Source organism: Cyprinus carpio, chromosome A6, assembly GCF_018340385.1.
Source record: "Cyprinus carpio isolate SPL01 chromosome A6, ASM1834038v1, whole genome shotgun sequence".
NCBI lineage: Eukaryota > Metazoa > Chordata > Actinopteri > Cypriniformes > Cyprinidae > Cyprinus > Cyprinus carpio.
Window position 1 is genome coordinate 30,625,348 of NC_056577.1, and position 23,725 is coordinate 30,649,072.

General features: G+C 34.7%; 2 protein-coding genes across 4 annotated transcripts; both read right to left on the reverse strand.

Annotated features, from left to right (window-relative positions):
* Positions 1-7,296: 7,296 nt before the first annotated feature.
* Positions 7,297-12,131, reverse strand: hyal1 (hyaluronidase 1). Of its 2 annotated transcripts, none has more exons than XM_019074636.2 (4): positions 11,984-12,131; positions 10,121-11,057; positions 9,021-9,110; positions 7,297-7,994 (listed from the first exon to the last, which is right to left on the reverse strand). In XM_019074636.2, the coding sequence occupies exons 2-4, from the start codon at positions 11,030-11,032 to the stop codon at positions 7,638-7,640; spliced, it is 1,359 nt and encodes a 452-aa protein (XP_018930181.1). In that variant the 5' UTR covers positions 11,033-11,057; positions 11,984-12,131; the 3' UTR covers positions 7,297-7,637. The 2 variants fall into 2 exon arrangements, with proteins under 2 accessions (XP_018930181.1, XP_018930182.1); XM_019074637.2 differs by having other exon boundaries at positions 10,121-11,061; positions 11,988-12,129.
* Positions 12,132-15,498: 3,367 nt separating this feature from the next.
* LOC109057399 (hyaluronidase-2-like) lies at positions 15,499-22,491 on the reverse strand. 2 transcript variants are annotated; one of them, XM_019074642.2, is made up of 4 exons: positions 22,235-22,491; positions 19,889-20,851; positions 17,102-17,191; positions 15,499-16,112 (listed from the first exon to the last, which is right to left on the reverse strand). In XM_019074642.2, exons 2-4 carry the CDS (start codon positions 20,816-20,818, stop codon positions 15,723-15,725), a joined length of 1,410 nt encoding a protein of 469 aa, XP_018930187.1. In that variant the 5' UTR covers positions 20,819-20,851; positions 22,235-22,491; the 3' UTR covers positions 15,499-15,722. The 2 variants fall into 2 exon arrangements, with proteins under 2 accessions (XP_018930187.1, XP_018930186.1); XM_019074641.2 differs by having other exon boundaries at positions 19,889-20,854.
* Positions 22,492-23,725: the final 1,234 nt, after the last annotated feature.

A 23,725-nucleotide genomic window follows, 5' to 3' on the forward strand; every position in this document is an offset into this window, starting at 1 on the left:
GTAAAATAAATAAATACATAGGCTTGTAATTCCCAAATGTTTTCCCTGTTTGTTTTTTTCTCCCCATTTGCTTGATATGATAAAGAAACAAAGTGACCTCAATATCTAATGTTCAGACACAGGGCGGCACCTAATGAATTTGCTAAATTAAACAGTATTTTAATGAGAATGTGTGAACTTAATGTTTTTATTTTATAATAATCATCTACTAAAAACAATAAGGCAACAGATGTATCCCAATAGTGTTCAGGCGTGATTATATTAAAAATACAGCACAGCTTCAAATGCCTAAAGATACATTAGAAAAGTTAATTCACTGCTCCACAAAATAATAAAAAGCACATATTTCTAAGGCCTGTAAGTTAATTAAAAGAAAGCCTTGCTCAGTAACCCACAATGCATTGGGGTGAGTGATAAGAGCGTACAGGCTAATTTGACTGAAACTGGGATAACAAAATGATGTGCAGAAAAAAAGTGCAAATGGAAAGAGCTCTAATCGGGCCCAGTCCTGCTGTTTGTACGTGTGTGGTTTGTGTTCAGGCTGCTTTAGGTTTGAACTTCAGATTCTATCAGACCACAGACCTCAACCCCTGTGCCACAAGATGATCACAGATGCTTCTCTCTTATCTAGAAAGGTTTATCTTACACACACTGGTGTGTAAAGTGTGTGAATTGCCATTATCTTTCACTCATACATTATAATTATGCTTCTTATTCCAAATACGCACACTATTTTTGCATGGAATACTGTATCCCATTAAACAATGCATTCAGCTTGACCTTTTAAGGGTCATTTTGAACCAGAAGAACAGCAACCAAGAATTTAAAAATTCTCATTACTTGATCAGACTGTAACATTTTACACACACACACACAAAAAAAAAATGTATTTGCTGATTTTATTCATAGTTTTGTTAAAATTACTATTGTATTATTTAATTAAACATAATTCATAATTATAATTAAAGTATGATATATTATATAATTTATATAAATATATATTAAATACAAATCCAAAGGATATGCAATTTGCAACATGCTTTATGCAAATAAATGTATTTGCTAAATGTATTCATAGTTTTATTAAAATAGCTATTGTATTATTTAATTAAACATAATTCATATTTATAATTAAGGTATTATATATTATATCATTTATATAAATGTATATTAAACACAAATCCAAAGGATACGCAATTTGCAACATGCTTTATGCAAATAAAAATATAAATACAAATTATATTATATTATATTATATTATATTATATATACTTACTTTTTCTTGCATACACACACCTGTTTAATTGATTTATTATTTTGTTTTTGAAAACTATAAATTATGCATTTGCCTGCTTTAATTAGACACCACTGAATTTCTTAAAAATATAGTTTGTGAAACAATATGCAGTATGCAGTGATAATCTTTTCAAACATATACATAAACATATTCAAACATACACATATATCATTTTATATTTTTTTTAATTTTTTTAACAATTGTTATGTATTTACTTGCTATGATTGTTGGACGCTGAATTAAATATGCATTGCAGTATGGTCAACTGTTTGAAAAGATATAGTATAGCTATGAGTAGTATGCTGTAATCAATATGCAAATCCCATTCCAAACATAACTATTGTCAACGAGCAATAAAACTGACCCCAAACTGCATGCTATTATTACTCGAGCACTTCATAAATAAGCATAGAAACCAAATGTATGAATGACTAAGATGAAAACTGATATACCATCCCCAAAACCTGTAAATACAGAGGCGGTGTGGGTTAAATACCAGGCTACACACACCACATAACCAATGCCTGTGACGACAGAAACTCCCCGAAGGTTGATTAGAGAGTCTTTCTCCTCCTTGCAGATAAACAGAAATCCTTCACACATACACACAAAAAAATGTGTGGTTGCCATTTTTGCGAGAGCAATCAACACACACCTTCAAAAAAGTGACCACGGTGTCAGTCCAATTCTGCCACGAGGCGGCCCGATGGGCAGTGAAGTGACAGAGCACCGATAGCAAACACATTGCTCCTGCGCTATCCAATTTATTAGCCAGATTAACATAGAGAAAGAGACATGTTTATTCAAAACGGGTAGTGAGTAAATGCTGAAAGATAAAACAAACAAAAAAACAAATCTGGATTATGGGAATGCCCAGCAGAAATCTTATTTGAATTATTTATAAAAACAGAAGAAGTTTTACAAATGAAATGCTAATAAATTTGGCTGAGGGGGCAAATTGCTTATTATGCTGGCATGTGCCCGCATATTAAATTATAAATGGCTGTAATGTGCAAATTGTATATTTGACTGCAATACCTGTTTTTCATCTTTTATTGGTTGACATATATGCTAAAGTTTGATGATATCAAATCTGACAAAGGCTTTAAATTCTTTTGGACCTTCATTGTGTGCATTTAAGGATACAGGGAAGAACTGGGAAAGTTTTATACTGTTTTGAGTTCTAAGGAACTGTAGTTTCGAGTGATTACATACAAAACTTTCACATCAGTTCAATCCCATTTTAAAAGAAATATATGTATCTCTGAAAATTAAGCTGCATGATTATTGTATCTAAAAAAAAAAAAAGTGTTTGCATAAAATCCCAAAATCTGTCACAAACTTATTCTCCTGTGAAACAATTCATAACAGGATGAATGTTTACCTTTTGTTTGGGGGAAAAAAATACAAATCCGTGGGGTAATTTCATATTTTCTTCTCTGACAAAGAAAGGAAAGTTTTAACAACTAAAAGCTCAGATGATGCACTTTAGTTCTGTAAATGGTGCTTATGAATCTCAGATGATTGTTTTTTTTTTTGTATATGACATCCACTGCCTATTTCTGGAAAATAAATAGTAACTTCTGGCAATATTTATAGCTAATTTTCTTCAACAGAACACAAATTCAGTCAACATTTACAGCAAAAAAGTAATTCTGACCAATGTAAATTTGCTTCTGACATTTTATTTATTTATTTTTTTTACGTAAATGCTCCAAAAATTTAAAATAAGCAGCATAAATCCACATGACTTAACTTGACTAGTATGCTATATCATTCAAAATTACGCAGGCCTAAATTTAAGATTTATGGATTTAAATTGCATCTAAACTTAACGTGATGCATATTTGCCAGTCATACATAATGAAACGGGTAAAAACAGATCAGATTTCTGTAATAGTGCTTTCTTTCAATATTATACAATTATCGAACTGAGTATTGCTTGTTCCATGACAAGCCATATTTTAATGTTCATACTTTTCAACTGAATAAATGTAAAATGTTTTCACAATGAAAAATTTATGCTGATTCTAAGCATAAATTTGAGCATTTTAACAAATGCATTTGAAAATATGATTAGGCTGTTTAAACAATATCCAATAGTTGCAAATTATAAATAATAAACTATGCCATGAGGCAGTTTCTTACTCATTTCACTTAGGTATGACTGACAAATATGCATTACTAAGTTTTTATTACCTTATTTTAAAACTGTGTAATCCAAATGGATGGAAATTGTACATGCAATTCAAATACATAAATCTTTAATTTAGGCCTAAATTGAAGCGTATAAACCAAGTCTTCTGAAGCCATGCTATAACTCAGTGTGAGGAACTGGCTGAAATTCAAGTCATTATTCACTATTCATTTACAAGATACACTGGAATCAACAGCATCAAACCTGTTTATTGAATGTCTTAACATAATGGAGCACTGAGGAGAAGTACAAACATTAAATGTCATGCAAACACATTATCCCAAGACTATTTTCTCTTTAGTTTAAACTATCTCCAAAAGGTCTACAACTCCAAATCTCACAAAGCAAAGCAACCGGGCAGCCCTGAAGTCCTCTCACATGTGATCCGTGTGCCCACTCTTTCTGAAGGACAGAGGCCGTGCGTGACGAAGCGCTTATTAAAAAGTGGTGAGTGAGAGAGATGCGCTGGCGCTTGCCAGACCACCAAACAGCAGGGGAATGGAAAGCATGACCAAGGACGCGACTCAGGTCACGACACCAAAGAAAATAGATGAGAGGAACAGAAGCAGAAAAACAGAGCTGCGTGTCTAGATGGTTATCTGAAACCTACAGATTTGTAATGCTGTTGAACTCTAAAAGGTAATCATTGTTTTCAAAACGCCATTTTTAATCTTTCCATTAAACACTAAACTACATGCACAGGATTGCTGATTTTTTTTTAATGTTTTTAAGATATTTTCATGTTTTTTAAAGAAGTCTCTTCTCATCAAGCGTGCATTTATTTTATTAAAAATATAATTAAAAACAGCAATATTAAAAATAACCATTTTAAATTTGAATACATTTTTAAATGTTATTTATTCCTGTGATGTAAAGCTGTATTTTCAGCATCATTACTCCAGTCTTCAGTGTCACATGATCCTTCAGAAACCATTCAATGCTGATTTGCTGCTCAGCTTTTATAAATTATTGTTGGTGGTCTATTTGATACATTTTGAAATTATATGACTGATAAAAACCGACTAGATGAAGAGATCTTGGAAGACATAATGTTACTATCTTTGTAAAAGCAGCATTTTTCAGATGTTGGACACATGCACTCGCTGTCTCTCAAACTGTGGCAAGCTGTCTTAAGGGAACGCTGTTCCAGGTTGGAGACCGATAAAAAACAAAAGTTGCAAAGGGACGTCTATTATCATCCACTGCGGCTGCTTATCTGTCTAAATGTGTGACTTTGGGTCAATGCAATCAGTTCTGGGGGAATGGAAGTAAGCCTAAATTTAACGGCCTTTGTTTACCTTATCTCATGAGCGCGGGTAATTCTCTCACCGCCGCCACAGACCAGAATGACCCACATGTAAAGTTTCTCTTCTCTTAATCAGTGATCCAGCCATTTTTGTAGGTTTTGTCTAATGTGATTTTTACTGGCAATCAACCACGAAAAGGACATTTGGATTTGGTAGTTATAAAAATGTATATTGTCTATGGATGGGTTGCAATGGATGATTTGATTATAAATGTTCATTAGCTTAGATTCAGATAAACCTTAATGCAGCCTGTTTTTTTAGGATTTCCAAACAATTAGCCAACTACAAATTTTATAATTATTAACTGCACACTGAAATTGGTGTACGGTTTAGTTTGAAATTTTGAAACAATTTTCACTCAGAAACTGCTAGTAAATTTCACAATTTTTACAATGAAATTATAAATAACACATTGAATTAAATGTGATTTTTTTTAATATATTTTGAAGCAGAAAGAGTTAAATAGTATTTTCTTTTTTATAGTGCAGTTTTGGACATCTCTTTGTACCAAATATGAAACATCAAAAATGCCATAAAAATGCTTTTTTGAGAAGATATATATTATTGGTTGGTCAACTTGTGGATTTTTTTCTTATCACTGAATCAACTTTTACATTTACTTATATCCTTGTTACATCCAATTTCCTGAGATTTGGACCCCAAATTCTAAATAATTCAATTATTTTGTTCAAATTGCTGATTGGATTCATCTTATGCATCCTATTTCAAATGGAAAATACCCCCTTGGTAGTGTGCTAGGTGTCTCTGACCCCTACAAAGGTGAAACCCAAACAGCTTAAAATTATTTCCATTTTCACCCAGAAAAATAAAATAAAAAATGCAATAATGATTACATTTATGATGGCAATGATTTTCTTTTCTTTTCACTCTCTAAGTCCAAGTCTGTTCACAACACTTACAAAAAAAGTAAAATACTATGGTAGTACCAGTATTTTGGACATGTACTATGGTAGTACTTTGGGGTACCATGTTTTACCATCCAAGAAAATCACTTTACCATGATATCCAATACTTTTTTTTTTTTTTTTTGTAAGAGAAATATACCTATCTAATCTGCTTAATAACGTCTAAAATATTGGAATGGATTTTCATTATTTCAGTGGAATTATCAACCGTATGAGCAATCGAAGTATTAAACAAAACTAAAGACCAACATTAGGCCAAAAACAGCTAGAACACTCTAGCAACAGCATAGCAACATGTCAACAACCAAGCTAAACACCTTAGCAAACAAACACACCCACATTTGAACAAAGCAATCATGATTCATAATTCAGTTACCTGAGTTTTTCTAGCCCAAGCAATTAGTATTAAACAAGTCTTTCATGTTTGGTGATCTTCATATTACACAAAAGGTTTTGAACTGGATGTCCCCAGTCATCTCAGTAGGATACACTTGACAGTGTGCTTCTGCTGTCATCTAGTGGCCCTGGTGAACAGCAAATGTCCAACGAAACCGTCAGCTTACCTTCATAAGGCTGCACTGTGTTGACTTTCCTCAAATTTTGTATTATTCCTCACAGTTTTCTGCAGTTAATTTTTTTTTTTTCCTTTAGCAGATGTATTTCTTACTGGAATAACAAGTTTGGGCAACATATATCAAAGACCTCATTATTGTTTTTTTAAACCCTGAACTATGATTTGATGTAACTTGACTTAAAAAAGTTATGACCAGTCTTGAAGAAAAGAAATTAGATGACTAACATGTAAAACTAGTCTAAGCAGTTTATGCAACCAGCCTCCGTTGAGATTAGTGGGCGGGGCATGCTAAATCTAGAGAGTGCTTCATCGGACAAAATTTGCATATGTCTGAGTGCAAGATGATGTTTGTTTTCCTAGAAAATAAAGACTGTGTATTTCAAATGCTAGAAAGTTGATTTTGTTACATTTAAACACATATATCAGCTAAACGTTGATTTTGTTAAGTACCAGCATTTACAAGAGCTCAAATCTAACACACTGGACAAAAAGACACAAAACTTAATTTTGATTTTATCAATTTGATTTCCTTTAACTTAATTTTGACCTTTTGATTTACATTGTTCGAAAGTTCTACATTCAAAATCTAACCGATGTTGTTATGATATTTGGATGCTAAAGTTTTATCTTTTTGCATTTATTTGCATACTAAATTGTGATTTTGTTTCTTGCGTGCATTTATTCATCTGTAGTCACTTTCACACTACAAAGATAGTGTCAAATACAGCTGATCTGAAAGATGCTTGCAGTGTGGAAGGCAACAAAGTTGCTTTGATGTGGCACTTTTTTTTTTGCATATAACCATTGACTAAAACAAAAAAAACTATTGTTTCTGCCTCACAGGCTTTTCTGTTTGAGTATTTTACAGTAAATTAAATAATTCTTAAATATGCATGCATAACTGTTTGTATAAGCCATTTTTAGGCAGAAAATGATATAAAAATGCAATCATAATAGAAAACAAGAAAAAAAAGGAGACCTATTAATGCAAGACGATTTGTCAAAATAGTTTATTCCATATATTCCATGAGATTTCAATGATTTATTTGATTTTTTAATGTTTAAGAATACATTTGATTAAAATGAATAAAATCAAAAGTAGTTTGCATTCTCAGGGTTTATGTGTGTTTAACAAACACTCATCATATTTTATAAAGTGTTTAGCATTTAGCACACACTTTATCTAAAATGACTTCAAGTACATTTGTTAAAGGCACAGTCACCCTGTAACGTCAAGTCCACAATGGTAATGTGTTGTTCCTTGTATTTATTAACCCAACAAGCTTCGGAAGACCCACCCTGAGCTTTAACCGCTACAGTCTTCTAGTCATTTCTGTCACGTAGAAGGCTCTACAGGTACTGGTTTCTGGCACTGTTCTCCTTCCCAGCCTGGGAAACACTGGCACCTAAAGCTGGCCGCGAATCCACTTGTTTCTCCTTCAACCGTCCTGAACCTCCTGTGAGCTACATGAGACGGACCCCCGGTAACAGGCCCGGGCAGCTTAGTTCTGGGAACGATGGACCATTCGGCTGGGTCCAGATGCAGGTAAGCCGTGCCGCTCGGGTCTCTCCTGATACAACGGCCCCTGGACGAGCACACGGTCTTGCTGCACAGAAACGCCGCCTCCGTCACGTTCACAATGTAGTGGCCAAGTGTGTCGTCCAGGTAGTCCTGAATCGCTACACAGGCATTCTGCAAAGAGGAGAGGAGAGGTCATGGGCATTGGTTGTGTTCAAGTATATGTGTACAATTTATACGTGGAAGTTAAAATTTTATAAATGTATAAGCGATGAACGCATGTATCTTAGGTATATGGCAACTCTTCAGTTTTTCATTCTTTTTAATTATTTCACTAGTTTAATACAAATAATAATTTATTTATATTTAAATTCTAATTTCATTTAATCTATATGATTTCATTTAAATACAATTTACATTCAATTAATATTCGGTTAAAACAACAAGCAAACAAAATGCTCATTTAAAATAGCTTTAGTTGGAGTATAGCATGTTACATCATAGGAAGTCAGTTTCCCAAAAGCATTTAATGTTTTGAAAAATATATGAGTGTATATGGATGCTGCAAATTAGTGCTTGACATGAATTTAAAAATGTAAAAATAATTATAATTTTTATCATTATTAAATCCAATGTCTAGTAATCATACATTTCTGAAACAATTGTAATATCTAAATATTTATCAGATATAAATTATTTAGCAAAAGTCTGTCTTCTACACTGCTTCTGCTTTGTAAAATAATTCATTATAAATTCTACTGATAATAATAACTGTCTCCTGTAACACTGCAAACCATTCAGCTTTTTTTTATAATATTTATATACTTTTATAGTGTTTATTCATATTGTGAATTAGCTTTTATTTTTAGCTATTATTTCTGTTTTGGTTTAGTTTATTTTTACTTATTTCAGTTTTAATAAGTTTAGTACTCCAACAATTATTTCAGTTAAACATATTTTTTTCCAGTACAGTAAAAGGATACGTGCTTGTGCACCCACTTTTATGTGTTCACATGAGAATGAGTTGATGGAACGATTCTAGTGTGCTGGCACATACAGTAGATGTTTCCCTACGAGTCATTTTTTAGATCTGAGAACCACGTGTCAATGCATAATGCACTCCAGCTCTCTACTAACATCTAATATACAATTATCAGAAGTGTATGAGTGCATTTGTGTAATAATCTACTGCACTCCAACCTTCGTTAGGGAGTAGTTTCCATCTCCCCACAGCACGACACCAGCAGCTCCTAGAGCCATGCTCTCACCGATGGTGTGCACCAAGTCCTCCTGAAAACACAAACCAGCGACACATGAACCATTTTTCTTCAATTATATGATTCATAGATATTTTTGGAATCTCTCCGGGAACATTTTTTTTTCCAGTTGATGAACAATAAAAACATTGACAGCCAATCAGAATCCAGAGTTTAAAAAGCGTAAACATTTAAAGCAGCATGTGACTAAACTGCACATATGCTTCTAATAAACAGAATGGTATTGTTTGGGTTGCGCCAATATAGTTATAGTTATAGTTATAGTTATCGGTCTTGATGTAAACGAGCCTTTTTTATTGCCAGTCAGATCATAATAAATAAACATGACAATAATCACTTGAATATCAAAATATGTATAGACCTTAGTCAGGTTATTTTAGCATTATTGAGACACTATTATAGTCTTTAAAAATGTTGATTAAGTTTTTATTTATATATATTCTCTTATATTTCATATATGATGTTTTAAAATTTTTTTACATTTTTAGTAGTTTCTGTTTATACATACATATACATACATATACACACATACATACATATATATATATATATATATATATATATATATATATATATATATATATATATATATATATATATATATAATATACATACATACATACATATATACATATATACATAGATATGTAATTTTTAATATGTATATATATATATATATATATATATATATATATATATATATATATATATATATATATATATATTTAATTTTAAGTTTTAGTTATTTTAGTACATTTAAACTAAATTAGAGTGAGAAATGTTGACTTGGAAACCAGTTAAATTAAAAGTTAAATTTTATTTTATTTTATGTCAAGGAACAAAAATGTTTTTTAATAGTTTTAATTTTAATTTCAGTTTCATATTTAGTTAACTATGATAATAACCTTGGCTACCCTGACTAAACAGATTTAAAAAAAAAAAGTAATATTAATAAATGAAGCAACTCCAATAGGCTCCTCACACCATCGGTGCTCTGGCCCTAATAAAGAGAACAGTGCTGACCTGTGAGAGAAACTCCATGGAGTATGTGTAGGCGATCCTGGCGTAGGGGAAGACAGATGGAGGCCGATGGGTGGTCTGTTCCCTCACCCTCATGGCCTCCAGGATCCGATGCCGGCTGTACAGCAAGATATCCCGACCGTGGCCCCGCAGCCCGAGGTCCAGATAGATATCAGGGTACAGGGCTGAGCTGATGTTCCACAGCCAGGTCAGTTTATCATTCCTCTTCATCTCCAGAGCAGGACACTCACCTGTGTACGTCTCGTTCTTCTTGTACTGATAATTATAGCAGCAGGGGAAGCCATAAAACCCCCACAGCCCTCCAGGACGCTCTCTACGCCCCAGTTTTAACGTCTCCTCCATAAAGGCCCGTGAAGCATTCTCAAATTCCCTCACAGCTTCATCTTCGATCTGCTTCGGCTTCCAAGTAGGATGTTTGGCTTTCACTAAAGCCCTGGAGCCATTCCAGTAGATTTCTTTAGCATCCCAGTTCCGTTCCCACAGCGGCCTCCACTTTTCCCAGTCGATGACAGCAAGCCCGTGAAATCCCAGATCTGGGATGTCAGTCCTCAAGTCGTCGTCGGCCTTTAGGAGGTGCTGTTTCAGGCTGGCATTTTGAGGAACACCTCCATACACTGGTTCACGACCACTACCATAGTAAGGATACTCACCTAACTTATCCGAGTAGAAGATAGTGATGTTGTCACCCATGAAGGACTGGTTGCTGTTGAGCACGATGTCGAAGACACTCAAGTCCAGTCTGACCCCAAATCGAGACTCGCAGCGCTCCGTTGGCGCGTTCCATACGGTAAAAAACGGGAGATTGGTGAGAAGGGAGGATGGACGGCCCAGAACAGACACAAAACAGATGGCAAACACCACCAGAGAACACGTCCCACGTCCAAGCCTGTCCATCCCTGGAAAAGGTGACACGTTGGACCTGCAATGATGGGAACGCAGTGCGTTAGGCATCCAGCTCCACATCTGATGTCACATGAGCCGAGGCAATTTAAATGGAAATGAAGCCGAGGAGCTACAGTCTAATTTCAAAAGGTAATTTCAATGATGAGAGGCAATTTTTTTTTGAACAAAGGTATACTTTATCCTGAACAACTCATTATCCATAATAATCATCCACTTCTGGAAACACTACATTAAGTGCGTGTGTGGCGTGCAGACCTTGAAACGTGACTTTATAATCTACATGATTTTTCATTTCACTGGGAAAATTATTAACATTATTATTTAACATTACTAACATTTTGGGCATGTTACTATGGTAATACCATGGTGTTTTGGACACTATAATGATGCCGTTTTTACACTATCCTTAGAGTATCATATTAATGTCATGATATATGAATATTGAATCTGTGTTGATACTATTATACAGTAAAGATAATGTCGTGATACAAAGTATCATAATAAAACCAGAAGTACCAAAAAGTACACTTTTACATGAATTGTTGTACCAATGCATATTTCAAAGTACTATCAGTACCTTTTTTGTAAGTGCAGTGTACCACAGCAACATGTCATGCAAAAAAAATAAATAAAAAAAAAATAACATCGTATTACCATGGTACTTGTATGTTTGTGTTGGACACCATGGTAATTTTACACAAAACTTGCAGTTAGATAGACTCATTACACTGTCAAGGTCTGACATGAAAAGTTTAGATGTTTATTATTATTAGAAGAATCATCGTGAAATAAATTTAGTTCTTTATATTTCGGATGGGCTTAAAAGAGGAACTGTGACTTTATGCAAGAAAACCGACAGACACCGAGAATGTAGACACAACTCACGCCGTTTATGTGATGAAATACACGCGTTCATATAATCTGAACATAAATCGTACTTACTGATCCAGTAAATCTTTTCGAATCACTCACGAAATAAATGCTTTCAGCTTCACTCGTGACCCTCTCCTGTTAAAAGCAGAAGCAGAACGTCTCCTGTCTTAACCAATGGAAAGAGGGGGCGGAGTCTAAAGAGGAACGTAGGGACGTTTGCACAGGACGCATGAACGTTCGTGGAGTTTAATATATCATTTTTTCTTTAAATATGTTATTAATATGTTACTTATTCAATTTTAATGTCTTTATAGAAATAGATTCAACAAAATGCTCGCTTTAAAACTCCCTTTAAAAAAAGACCACAGCAATATCATATTTTTATATGTTTGGTTATATTGTTTGAAATATCATTGTAAATGCACTGCCACATCAATATGGTAATAATTTAGTGTCATGGTAATTATCTCATTATTATGTTCTTATATCATTACTGTACTATAGTACTTTTTTTTTTTTTTAAACTGCTCTAAATGTCATTGTTTTAAAGAAAAATGTTCTTTCCATTCCATTTATGGTCATGTGGGTAACAACATTTCAAGATCATGACTTAAATTCTCGAAAACAAGGAAGCAATTTCAAAATCTCTTTATAGTTAGAAAACATCCTTTATACATGCAAAGACTAAAATTAACAAACGAGGAACTGAAAGTTAGATTTGTGGGTAACACTATTAAACACTGCAGCAGCTTGCAAAGCAACTGAAGTCATTTATAGAGTTGTTAAAGATTAACAAACACACCGTTTCACATTGCTTCCGATTCTATTTGGAGTAAAAGCTCACAGAGCTCAAAACAACAAATATAACTTCTTGGTTTGTAAACCCTGTAATTAGGGCTGGTCCTTTTGCTGAGCAGATCCGAGGTTTGTAGTCTCATACGTTTCCTTCTTTAGTTAGTTCTTATTTCCTCAAAGAACTTCCACTAACTGAGAAACACTGAATGGTTACTGGACAAAATAATAAATTTGAGGCAACAAATGTGAAAAGAAATGAACACTTTTTAAAATGAACACACAAGGTTACCAATAATTTTTTTTAATCAAACACAGAAATCATTTTGATCAAATATAAAAATGATTTCTTTGTGCATCACAATTTCAGAAAATCTAATTCACAATAATGTTACAATTGTGCTCGCAATTTAGAGACGTAATGCAAATGCTTCTCTCACGGTCCAGTGCTTTTTTCACATATGAATACAAGCGCTGTCACATAACTCTCATAACCATAACAACTACTGTTACAACATTGACAGAGACGCTGAACGAAGCAAAAAATGTGCATAAAAATACAGTACAGGTCAAAAGTTTGGAAACATTACTATTTTTAATGTTTTTGAAAGAAGTTTCTTCTGCTCATCAAGCCTGCATTTATTTGATCAAAAATACAGAAAAAACAGTAATATTGTGAAATATTATTACAACTTAAAATAATAGTTTTCTATTTGAATATACTTTTAAAAAAAAATAATTTATTCCTGTGATGCAAAGCTGAATTTTCAGCATCATTACTCCAGCCTTCAGTGTCACATGTAACATCCAGTCTATCACATGATCATTTAGAAATCATTCTAATATTCTGATTTATTATGAGTGTTGGAAACAGTTCTGCTGTCTAATATATTTGATGAATAAAAGGTTAAAAAGAACTGCATTTATTCAAAAAAAAAAAAAAAATCTAATAATATATATTCTAATAATATATTTTCTTTACTATCACTTTTTATCAATTTAACACATCCTTGCTGAATAAAAGTATTGATTTTATTTAAAAAAAAGAAAGAAAAAAAAGTACTGACCCCAAATTACTGACCAGTAGTGTATATTGTTATTACAAAATATTTTTTTAATTTTTTTTATTTTTTTTTACTTTCTATTCATCAAAGTATCCTAAAAAAGTATCACATGTTCTGAAAAAATATTAAGCAGCAGAACTGTTTCCAACTTTGATAATGAATCATCATATTAGAATGATCTTCTAAAGGATCATGTGATAATGATCCTAAAAATTCAGCTTTGCATCACAGAAATAAATGATCATTTAAAGTATAATAAATTTAAAAACAATTATTTTAAATTGTAATAATATATCACAATATTACATTTTTTGTCTGTATTTTTGATCAAATAAATGCAGGCTTGATGAGCAGAAGAAACTTCTTTCAAAAACATTAAAAATAGTAATGTTTCCAAACTTTTGACCTGTACTGTATATGCTGATTTGGCAACAGTTACATTGGTCCAAGAAACAATCAAAATAAATAGAAGGTATAGTCAAAAGTTACAAAATACTTTTAAATAACAGGGTATAAATAACTGTCTGTTCTTTAGTGGCATCTTCTTTTGTTATTTTTAGGGGGTTTTGCCTTAATAGAACAGGAAAGGATGGGGAAAAGGGTTCTGATCAGGAAATGACACATGAGCCAGATTCAAACTCAGGTCAGCCAGCACTGCAGGACACGCATCCACATTTCCAGCTCTAGAAGTCTCATCTTAAAGAAACAGTTCACCTTAAAATGAAAATTTGCTGAAAATGTGCTCTCCCTCAGGCCATCCAAGAAGTGTTTGTTTCTTCACTGGAACAGATTTGGAGAAATTTAGCATTTCATCGCTTGCTCACCAGTGGATCCTCTGCAGTGAATGGGTGCCGTCAGAATGAGAGTACAAACAGCTGATAAAAACATCGATATTCATCTAGTTCCATCTATTCAAATCACATGTGTATTTGCTTAAAGGGTTAGTTCACCCAAAAATTAAAATGATGTCATTAATGACTCACCCTCATGTCGTTCCAAACCCGTAAGACCTCCGTTCATCTTCGGAACACAGTATAAGATATTTTAGATTTAGTCCGAGAGCTTTCTGACCCTCAATTGAAAATGTATGTACGGTATACTGTCCACGTCCAGAAAGGTCATAAAAACATCATCAAAGTAGTCCATGTGACATCAGAGGGTCAGTTAGAATTTGTTGAAGCATCAAAAATACATTTTGGTCCAAAAATAACAAAAAATACTACTTTATTCAGCATTGTCTTCTCTTCTGGGTCTGTTGTGAGTGTGTTCACAGCACTGCAGTGACGCCGCTGACGTACGACGCTGCTGACGTACGATGCTGCTGACGTGTTTTCTTTGTTATTGGGTTTTTATTACCTTTCTGGACGTGGACAGTATACCGTACATACATTTTCAATGGAGGGTCAGAAAGCTCTCGGACTAAATCTAAAATATCTTAAACTGTGTTCTGAAGATGAACGGAGGTCTTACGGGTTTGGAACAACATGAGGGTGAGTCATTAATGACATAATTTTCATTTTTGGGTGTACTAACCCTTTAACTACATTTGACGCTTGCAGCCTACATCTTTATAGTGTCATCTCAAATCTACACTCAAACCAAGGCCACTTAAAACCAAATGTCCACCAATTCAAATAGTTTTAACAGTGACTCAAGTCAAGACTTCTGAAGGAATCCACTCATCAGTTAGTCATAATGTTTCATTAGATTTTCCTGTTGCACAATATCTGGCTCGAATGTTGTGAGAGTAACATGTGACAACAAACAAAAGTGCTTATTTAAACTCCAAGGAACTCCGAGTTTCCTGTGTTTATACATATAAATTTCAATTTCAAGGTCATCCACATGACTTCATGAAAGCAAAGGACCTTTTCACAACAGCATTTGGAGCGCACTGACCAGCCAAACATTTCATACGCGAGAAAATGAGTTAAAGTGTCTATGGCTTGTGCTCAGGTCAGTAAATGCAGCAGCAATGGAGTGAGAAGGTAAATCCATAATGCTTTCAGTGCATGTCCGTCTCCTCGCTGCTGAAGAGGGTCCTCGAGGTCACATCTCTCACCCTGATACCCACTAAAACACTGGCACTGGAAGTCTTTGCTCATCCGCTGCTGCTCTTCCACACTCACATCTCCCTTCACGCTCAGTTCACTGCCCTGGCCTACTATCGTGTGCGTCTGCGGGTCAAGATGGAGATACGTGTCTGTGTCCGGATGTCTGCGCAGACAGCGGCCGTGGGAGCTGCACACGAAGCGACTGCACTGCTCAGCTGCCGTGGAAACGTTGAGGAGGTAACGGCCCAGTGGACCCTGCAAGTACTGGTTTAAATTGGAACAAGTGTCCTGAATGATAGATAAACAGATAAAGAGAAGAAAATTACATCAAGTAAAAACTAGAGTTTAAATTTTTTTCAAGAAATTGGAAGTGGATGGCAGGCTGTTGCTAGGGTGTTGTAAGCACTTTATTGTGTTGCTATGTAGTTGCTAGGGTGTTTTAGGTGGTTGCCAGGGTATTGCTAACATATTGCAGGCATTTTAGTGTGTTACTATGCAGTTTCTAGGGTGTTGTAGGCATTTTAGTGTGTTGCTTTGCAGTTGCTAGGGTGTTGTAGACATGTTAGTGTGTTGTGATGAAGTTGCTAGGGTGTTGTGGGTGGTTTCCAGGGCGTTGCTAAGATGTTGTAGCCATTTTAGTGAGTTGCTATGCAGTTGTTAGGGTGTTGTGGACATATAAGTGTGTTGTGATGAAGTTTCTATGGTGTTGTTGGTGGTTTCCAGGGCATTGCTAAGATGTTGTAGCTATTTTAGTGTGTTACTATGCAGTTGTTATGGTGTTTTAGGCACTTTAGTATGTTACTATGTAGTTGCTAAGGTTTTCAGGTGTTTTTAAAATGCCTGACATGAAATAATAGTCAAAAAAAGTTTTTGTTGTTATAAAATGGAACAACATTTTTTCAGACTTTATTGATAGGGTCAAAAACTCAGATGAAGTTTTGATAGCTTGTAAAGTTAACTGTTGAGATTGTATAACAGTATAGCAGATACTTACATAAAATGCATGTAAATATAAGCTGTCACTTAATATCTCCCAAAAATATGTCTTAGTAAGATGATATTTAAATGCTCAGTTTTATGATCAAAGCTCTGTGGTTTTAAAACATATATTGCAGTGCAATACAATGATTAAGAGATGAACAAATAAACTTTCAGCAAATGCCTGATGATCATATTTGATACTTACATGTTAACATGATTTTTATAGAAAATGATGTATGGATAATCAAGTAAAGCTAAGTTGCTAAGTTGATATAATGTGGTGTGTGAGTGCTTACATTGCTGCTGGCATAAGCAGCATCACCCCTGAGAATGATACCAGCTGCACCCAGAGCCACACTTTCTCCAATGGTGGACACCAAATCCATCTGCACAGACACAAATAAAGGAATCAGTGATTGGTTCTTGATTTTTTTTTTTTTTTTTACAAATAAGAGTAAATTAGCTCATTTTGAAAGCTATGTTGAGGTCACAAATATTGAATGGGGACAGTTTTGTAACAGCAACTTAAAGTGGAAATAAAGTAGGAAATCAGCTGGTGTGGTGTGGTGGGTGGTGGCACTGAAAAGTGTGACCAGCACCCTTCCTGTTCTCCTGCACACACACAAACAGAGATAAAGAGCAGATATGATTGTTATGCAGGAAAAGTTTTGTGATAAACCACACAAAGACCATATACACAATACACTCGCTTTAATCTTCACTAAAATTGCAGAGCCGATCAGGATGGTTGAATAATGTTATGAATGCACCGCAGAATCACTGGATGAATCATATAGGTATATCTGGGACAGAAGAAAGTATTTAAAAAAAAAAAGAAAGAATGCAGTGAGTTCACCTTTTAGTCCTATAACTTTAAAATCTTAAATATGTTTTTTGTTTGTTTTATTGGCTGGGCATTAAAAGCTAAAGATGTTTAGATCTCTGGCCTCTGAACAAACAGACTGGAGAGTCACTGGCAGTTGAATTAAATATTTCATCCTTAAAGGTCAACCTTGCTGGAGGGGAAGTCGTGGCCTAGTGGTTAGAGAGTTTGACTCCTAACCCTAAGGTTGTGGGTTCAAGTCTCGGGAAGGCAATACCACGACTGAGGTGCCCTTGAGCAAGGCACTGAACCCCCAACTGCTCCCCGGGCGCCGCAGCATAAATGGCTGCCCACTGCTCCGGGTGTGTGTTCACGGTGTGTGTGTGTTCACTGCTGTGTGTGTGCACTTTGGATGGGTTAAATGCAGAGCACGAATTCTGAGTATGGGTCATCATACTTGGCTGTATGTCACTTCACTTCACTTAATTTCCACAAATTCTGTTACATGTCAAAGTTTAGCTACGGGTCATATGGAGCAATTTACATAATTTGATTATCTATTTGCTAAGCCCTGCCTTACAAATGCTACAAGGCTCTGCTACCTTAGCAACCGTTGCCATCCACAACACTCAGACAAGCTTTTGCTCGCGAAAGTCTCTCTGTAGGAGGCAACAAGCGACGTGGTAACAGCAATGATTTACATCGCAATGACAGGATGGAGTTATTTATCTGGGAATGATTGTTTTTAATGTCAAAGGTGAGTTGATTCCATGCAAATCGGTTGTTTTGTTGTCTGTGAGTGATGTGAACAGGCTGATGTTGGATTTTAATTTTTTTAAACACATTTTACGCTCACATTGGTAAATGTACTATGGGACGACCAGGATGCTCTTTGAAGTAGCATGTAAATACCGTTATATATGAATTTCAGTATCATGGTGCTACATTTTATTGCTTGATCTTTAATTCTCAGTTACGTTTTATTTAAACATCATAATACAGTTCAGTAGAAAAATTTGAAATAGACATTAAATGTGTCAATGTCAACAAATTTTAGGATTTATGTGTGAAGTGTGGATCAGAAAATTTGTTCTTAGAAGAGAAATATTTGAGTTATTGAGATCTCTGACTTTTGATTGCAGATTAAAAGTCCAGACTGTATCTTGACAAATCTGAGCATTGAGACTTTACTGAAAAAAATCTGGAGACTTGAGCAAAACTTTGCATTTGCTCTTCATTTAATTCCGATTTTTCTGTCCTGTGGGTCAGTAAGATCCATGTCTAATTAGGTCATTAGAGTCCTTCTGCCTTCAGCTGGAATATCATCATGTGTCTTTCTATGAATTGTATGATTGTGTAAAAGTATTGCTTAAAACAATGTTACATAAAAGTAGCATTTAACATTTCCTTAAAAACAGATTATTAGTTCTCCCTGCAAATATTTATTTGCATAATAAAATAATATTATATATTACAATTAAAAATTCACTTATATTAAATATTTATTTAATTTTATAATATTTAAATATAATATTAATTCATTAATTGGGTAATAACTGTAACACTGGGATATTTGTTATGTAATTATATAATATTAACCAACTTTATTTCAAAGTTAAAATATCTTTGATTTATTAATGTCAAAGGTGAGATGTTCATTATAAAGTTATTTTGTTTCCCTGATTGTTGCACTATGGAGAATGTCAACTGGAAGATGTTGGTTTTTACGCATTTTAAACACTTTTACAATCAAAAAACGTTCCATGGCACTACATTGGTGCCACGATAACACTTAAATTTACATTTTTTATTATTGTATAATTGTATAATATTAACCAACTACATAGAGTGCCTGCATCTATGTAGAATCTGTGTCTTTGGATAGTTTTAAATGTAATTTCACAGAAATTATCCAAAACTGTGGTAAAATGTTATTCCCACAGAAGAACAAAAATAGAGCTGCCTACATTTAAATAAATGTAAATATTAAATGTACATATTTTAAATGTAATAATATCTATATGTTTTAAATTAATAATAATAATTGTAAAAGTAATACATTTAGTTAAATAAATGTATTTATAAATGTAAAATTACTAATTTAATATTAGTTCATTTGCAAATTGATTCAGATTGTTAAAGGCCACAGCATAAAGCTCTTTAAAGAGTAATTAAAAAAATACACATAGTAATAGCAAAGGGCCAATAAGCTGAAATTTTGGTTTTTGTCACTGCAACAAGCACATTTCTACAAACTCACCTCTGTCAGCAGTTCCAGGTCATCGTCATACGTAGGGCGGCTGTAGACAAAAACAGGACGTGCCAATCCCTCTCCCACCGATGCCAATCTCATTCCCTCCTTCACCCGGTTTCGGACAAACTGGCGACCGGAGGATGTCGAACGCAACACAGACCTCATATATACGGATGGAAACAGGGCCGTGCTTTCAGTCCACAGCCATTTCAGCTGGTCGTTCCTGGCCACCTCCACATCCGGGCAGCGTCCCGTGTAGTTCTCCAGACTGTTGCGGTAGTCATGGTTGTAGCAGTCAGGAAAGAGGTAGAAGCCCCAAAGCTGGTTGGGACGCAAGCTTTTGGCCAGCCGCAACGTCTCTAGCATGAATTTACGGCTGGACATCTCGAACTCCTGCTGAGCTACTTTGTTAATCTGGGTTGAAGTCCAGCTCGGGTTTTTCTGGGCCACTAAGCGCCGCGACTGGCTCTTGTAAATGTCTTTGGCATCCGAATTCCGTATCCAAATTGGATGCCATTCCTCCCAGTCGATCACAGCCAGGCCTCGCGCCGACGGGTCATGAATGTACTTCGCGATCCCCTCCGGTATCTTCTCTGTGTGGTGCGTGAGGCTGGCAATCTGTGGTAGCCCACCATTGATGGCCACACCATCCTGAAAGTGCGGATAAAGGCCCAGGCGGTCTTTGTAGAACATGGTGAGGTTCTGCTTGGTGAAGCCTTTGCTCAGAGAGGCCACAATCTGAAATTGATCGAGCTGGAAGTGGACGTTGTGTCGAAGACTGCAGTCTTCTGTTGGGGCGTTCCAGACCAGAACCACAGGCTTCTGAGGGTAAAGAGGCCATCTGGTGGGCTTCAGATCTTCAGCAAGAGCGAGATGATCCAGAGCCAGTGGAACCAACAACCAGATTCTCCAACGAAGCTGGATCCAGTAAGCCATGACTTCAGTCACTCACAACACAGGCCTTCACTTCTGCTGAAGTAAGAAGCCACATTCTTCATTATAATGCATTATGATCATAATTATGATACCTGATATCTTTCTGGAATCAGTGTTTATTCAATAAGGAAACATGAAGGCACAGATCTTTCATGAAGGAAACATAATGACTTCACTGGAAACTGAAGCAAATGTAATACGACAATTTAAGAGTAGATTCTTCCGGTTTAAAATTAATAATATTATGGAGCACTTGGAGAAAATAACTCATCTTTGACAATAAAAATAAGTGTCATTCCCACATAAATAAATCAATAAAATTATTACTTGGAAGTGAGCTATTATTTTAAATGAAGTTGGTTAATATTATACAATATACAATAATAAAAATTTTAAATTTAAGTGTTATCGTGGCACCAATGTAGTGCCATGGAACGTTTTTTGAGTGTAAAAGTGTTTAAAATGTGTAAAAAACAACATCATCCAGTTGACATTGTCCATAGTGCAACAATCAGGGAAACAAAATAACTTTATAATTAATATCTCACCTTGGAAATTAATAAATCAAAGATATTTTGACTTTGAAATAAAGTTGGTTAATATTATAGAATTACATAACAAATATCCCAGTGTTACAGTTATTACCCAATTATTGAATTAATATTATATTGAAATATTATAAAATTAAATAAATATTTAATATAAGTGAATATTTAATTGTAATATATAATATTATTTTATTATGCAAATAAATATTTGCAGGGGAGAACTAATAATCTGTTTTTAAGGAAATGTTAAATGCTACTTTTATGTAACATTGTTTTAAGCAATACTTTTACACAATCATACAATTCATAGAAAGACACATGATGATATTCCAGCTGAAGGCAGAAGGACTCTAATGACCTAATTAGACATGGATCTTACTGACCCACAGGACAGAAAAATCTGAATTAAATGAAGAGCAAATGAAAAGTTTTGCTCAAGTTTCCAGATATTTTTCAGTAAAGTCTCAATGCTCAGATTTGTCAAGATACAGTCTGGACTTTTAATCTGCAATCAAAAGTCAGAGATCTCAATAACTCAAATATTTCTGATCCACGCTTCCCACATAAATCCTAAAATTTGTTGACATTGACACATTTATGTCTATTTCAAATTTTTCTACCGAACTGTATTATGATGCTAAAATAAAAAATTACTGAGAATTAAAGATCAAGCAATAAAATGTAGCACCATGATACTGAAATTCATATATAACGGTATTTACATGCTACTTCAAAGAGCATCCTGGTCGTCCCATAGTACATTTACCAATGTGAGCGTAAAATGTGTTTAAAACAATTAAAATCCAACATCAGCCTGTTCACATCACTCACAGAACAACAAAACAACTTTTGCATGGAATCAACTCACCTTTGACATTAAAAACAATCATCCCCAGATAAATAACTCCATCCTGTCGTTGCGATGTAAATCATTGCTGTTACCACGTCGCCTGTTGCCTCCTACAGAGAGATTTTCGCGAGTTTTCCCCCTTTCATAAAGACTCGAGGCCAGGCGGAGTGACGTCGCGTGAGGTCTGATCTGTCAATCATCTCACATTCAATCTGAGACGCTTTTATCTTTGCGGCCGTGCAACAACTTCAAAGCGCCGCTTTCATAAGTTTCATTGATTCAGTGCAGGGGGAGTGGTTTTATTACCAGCTCACTGGGGGCGTGTTTTTCTTTATGCAAATGAGTATAACATGTTCACGCGGGTGCAATATATAATATATATAAAAACGGCATATATAAAACAACAACCATATATATAAAACAATATATAAAACGGCAAAACAACTACAAAAATAGTCTTAACAATAATATAATAAAGCAGTAGAATATTTTTTAAATGAATTTAAAAAAACGTGACAAAAGAAAGAAATATCCATAATATAACTGTAATATGAATGTAAGGTTAAATTAATTGTAATATTTAGCCATATTTGGTATTAGCTTTGGTCTATATAACTGTCTAAGCAATAATATGTGTGTAATAATAATGTAATATGTAATAATAGTATGGATTCATTGAAACTCTTCTGACGTTTGAGGATGCACATAATGGATATGAAATCAGAGGAGCATCAGGTGGCTTTCAAGTGGTTCCTTTCTGACAATGACCTGCAGAGATCCTGTTCCGCCGTTTCTGCATTCTCTGCTGACTCATGTGTCGCCTCTCTCAGTGTATGTGTGTGTTCATGAAAGAGAGAGGTCCACTTCCTTCCTAAGGCCTTTTCCTTTTCTCCCCATTCTTGGGGTTTTACATCACCATTTCTTCCAACTGGACAGGAAGCTTTAACAATACGAGAGGAACTGGACACACACACACACCCATCACACCCGCCTCCCAAAAATGGCAAACACACATCCTTGAGCGCTGATCAGAGATGGATCAGAGTGGTTCCTCTGTTTTGTCACTCCATCTCTTCTCCTATAAGACACCATAATAAAGGTCAAAGGTCAGCCGGCAGCTTTATTTGTTGAAAAATGCTTTTATTTAGGTAAGATCTTCAAATAATAGGCAAAAACTGAGGAATGTCTCTATCATGTACCAAGGACATAAAACGTGTCTCTTATATAAGGAACCCAACATAAACCCAGCATAAATAAAGAAAATTTTATGTCTAATTCTAGTTGTAATCATTTTGAACTATTTGCTAATATTATAAAATATCCACACAAGCAGGGTGCATATAGGGTAAGCTGACGATAACACCATTGTAATTTTTGGGAGATCTGTTCCTTTAATAGTACTTTCACACATGCACAAGCCCCTGAGGGCCTCTGTAACCTTCACGTGTCTCATCAAGCTTTCTCTCATAAACTCTCCAAGCATTTATTCTCTCTTATCAGTGTCAGTGA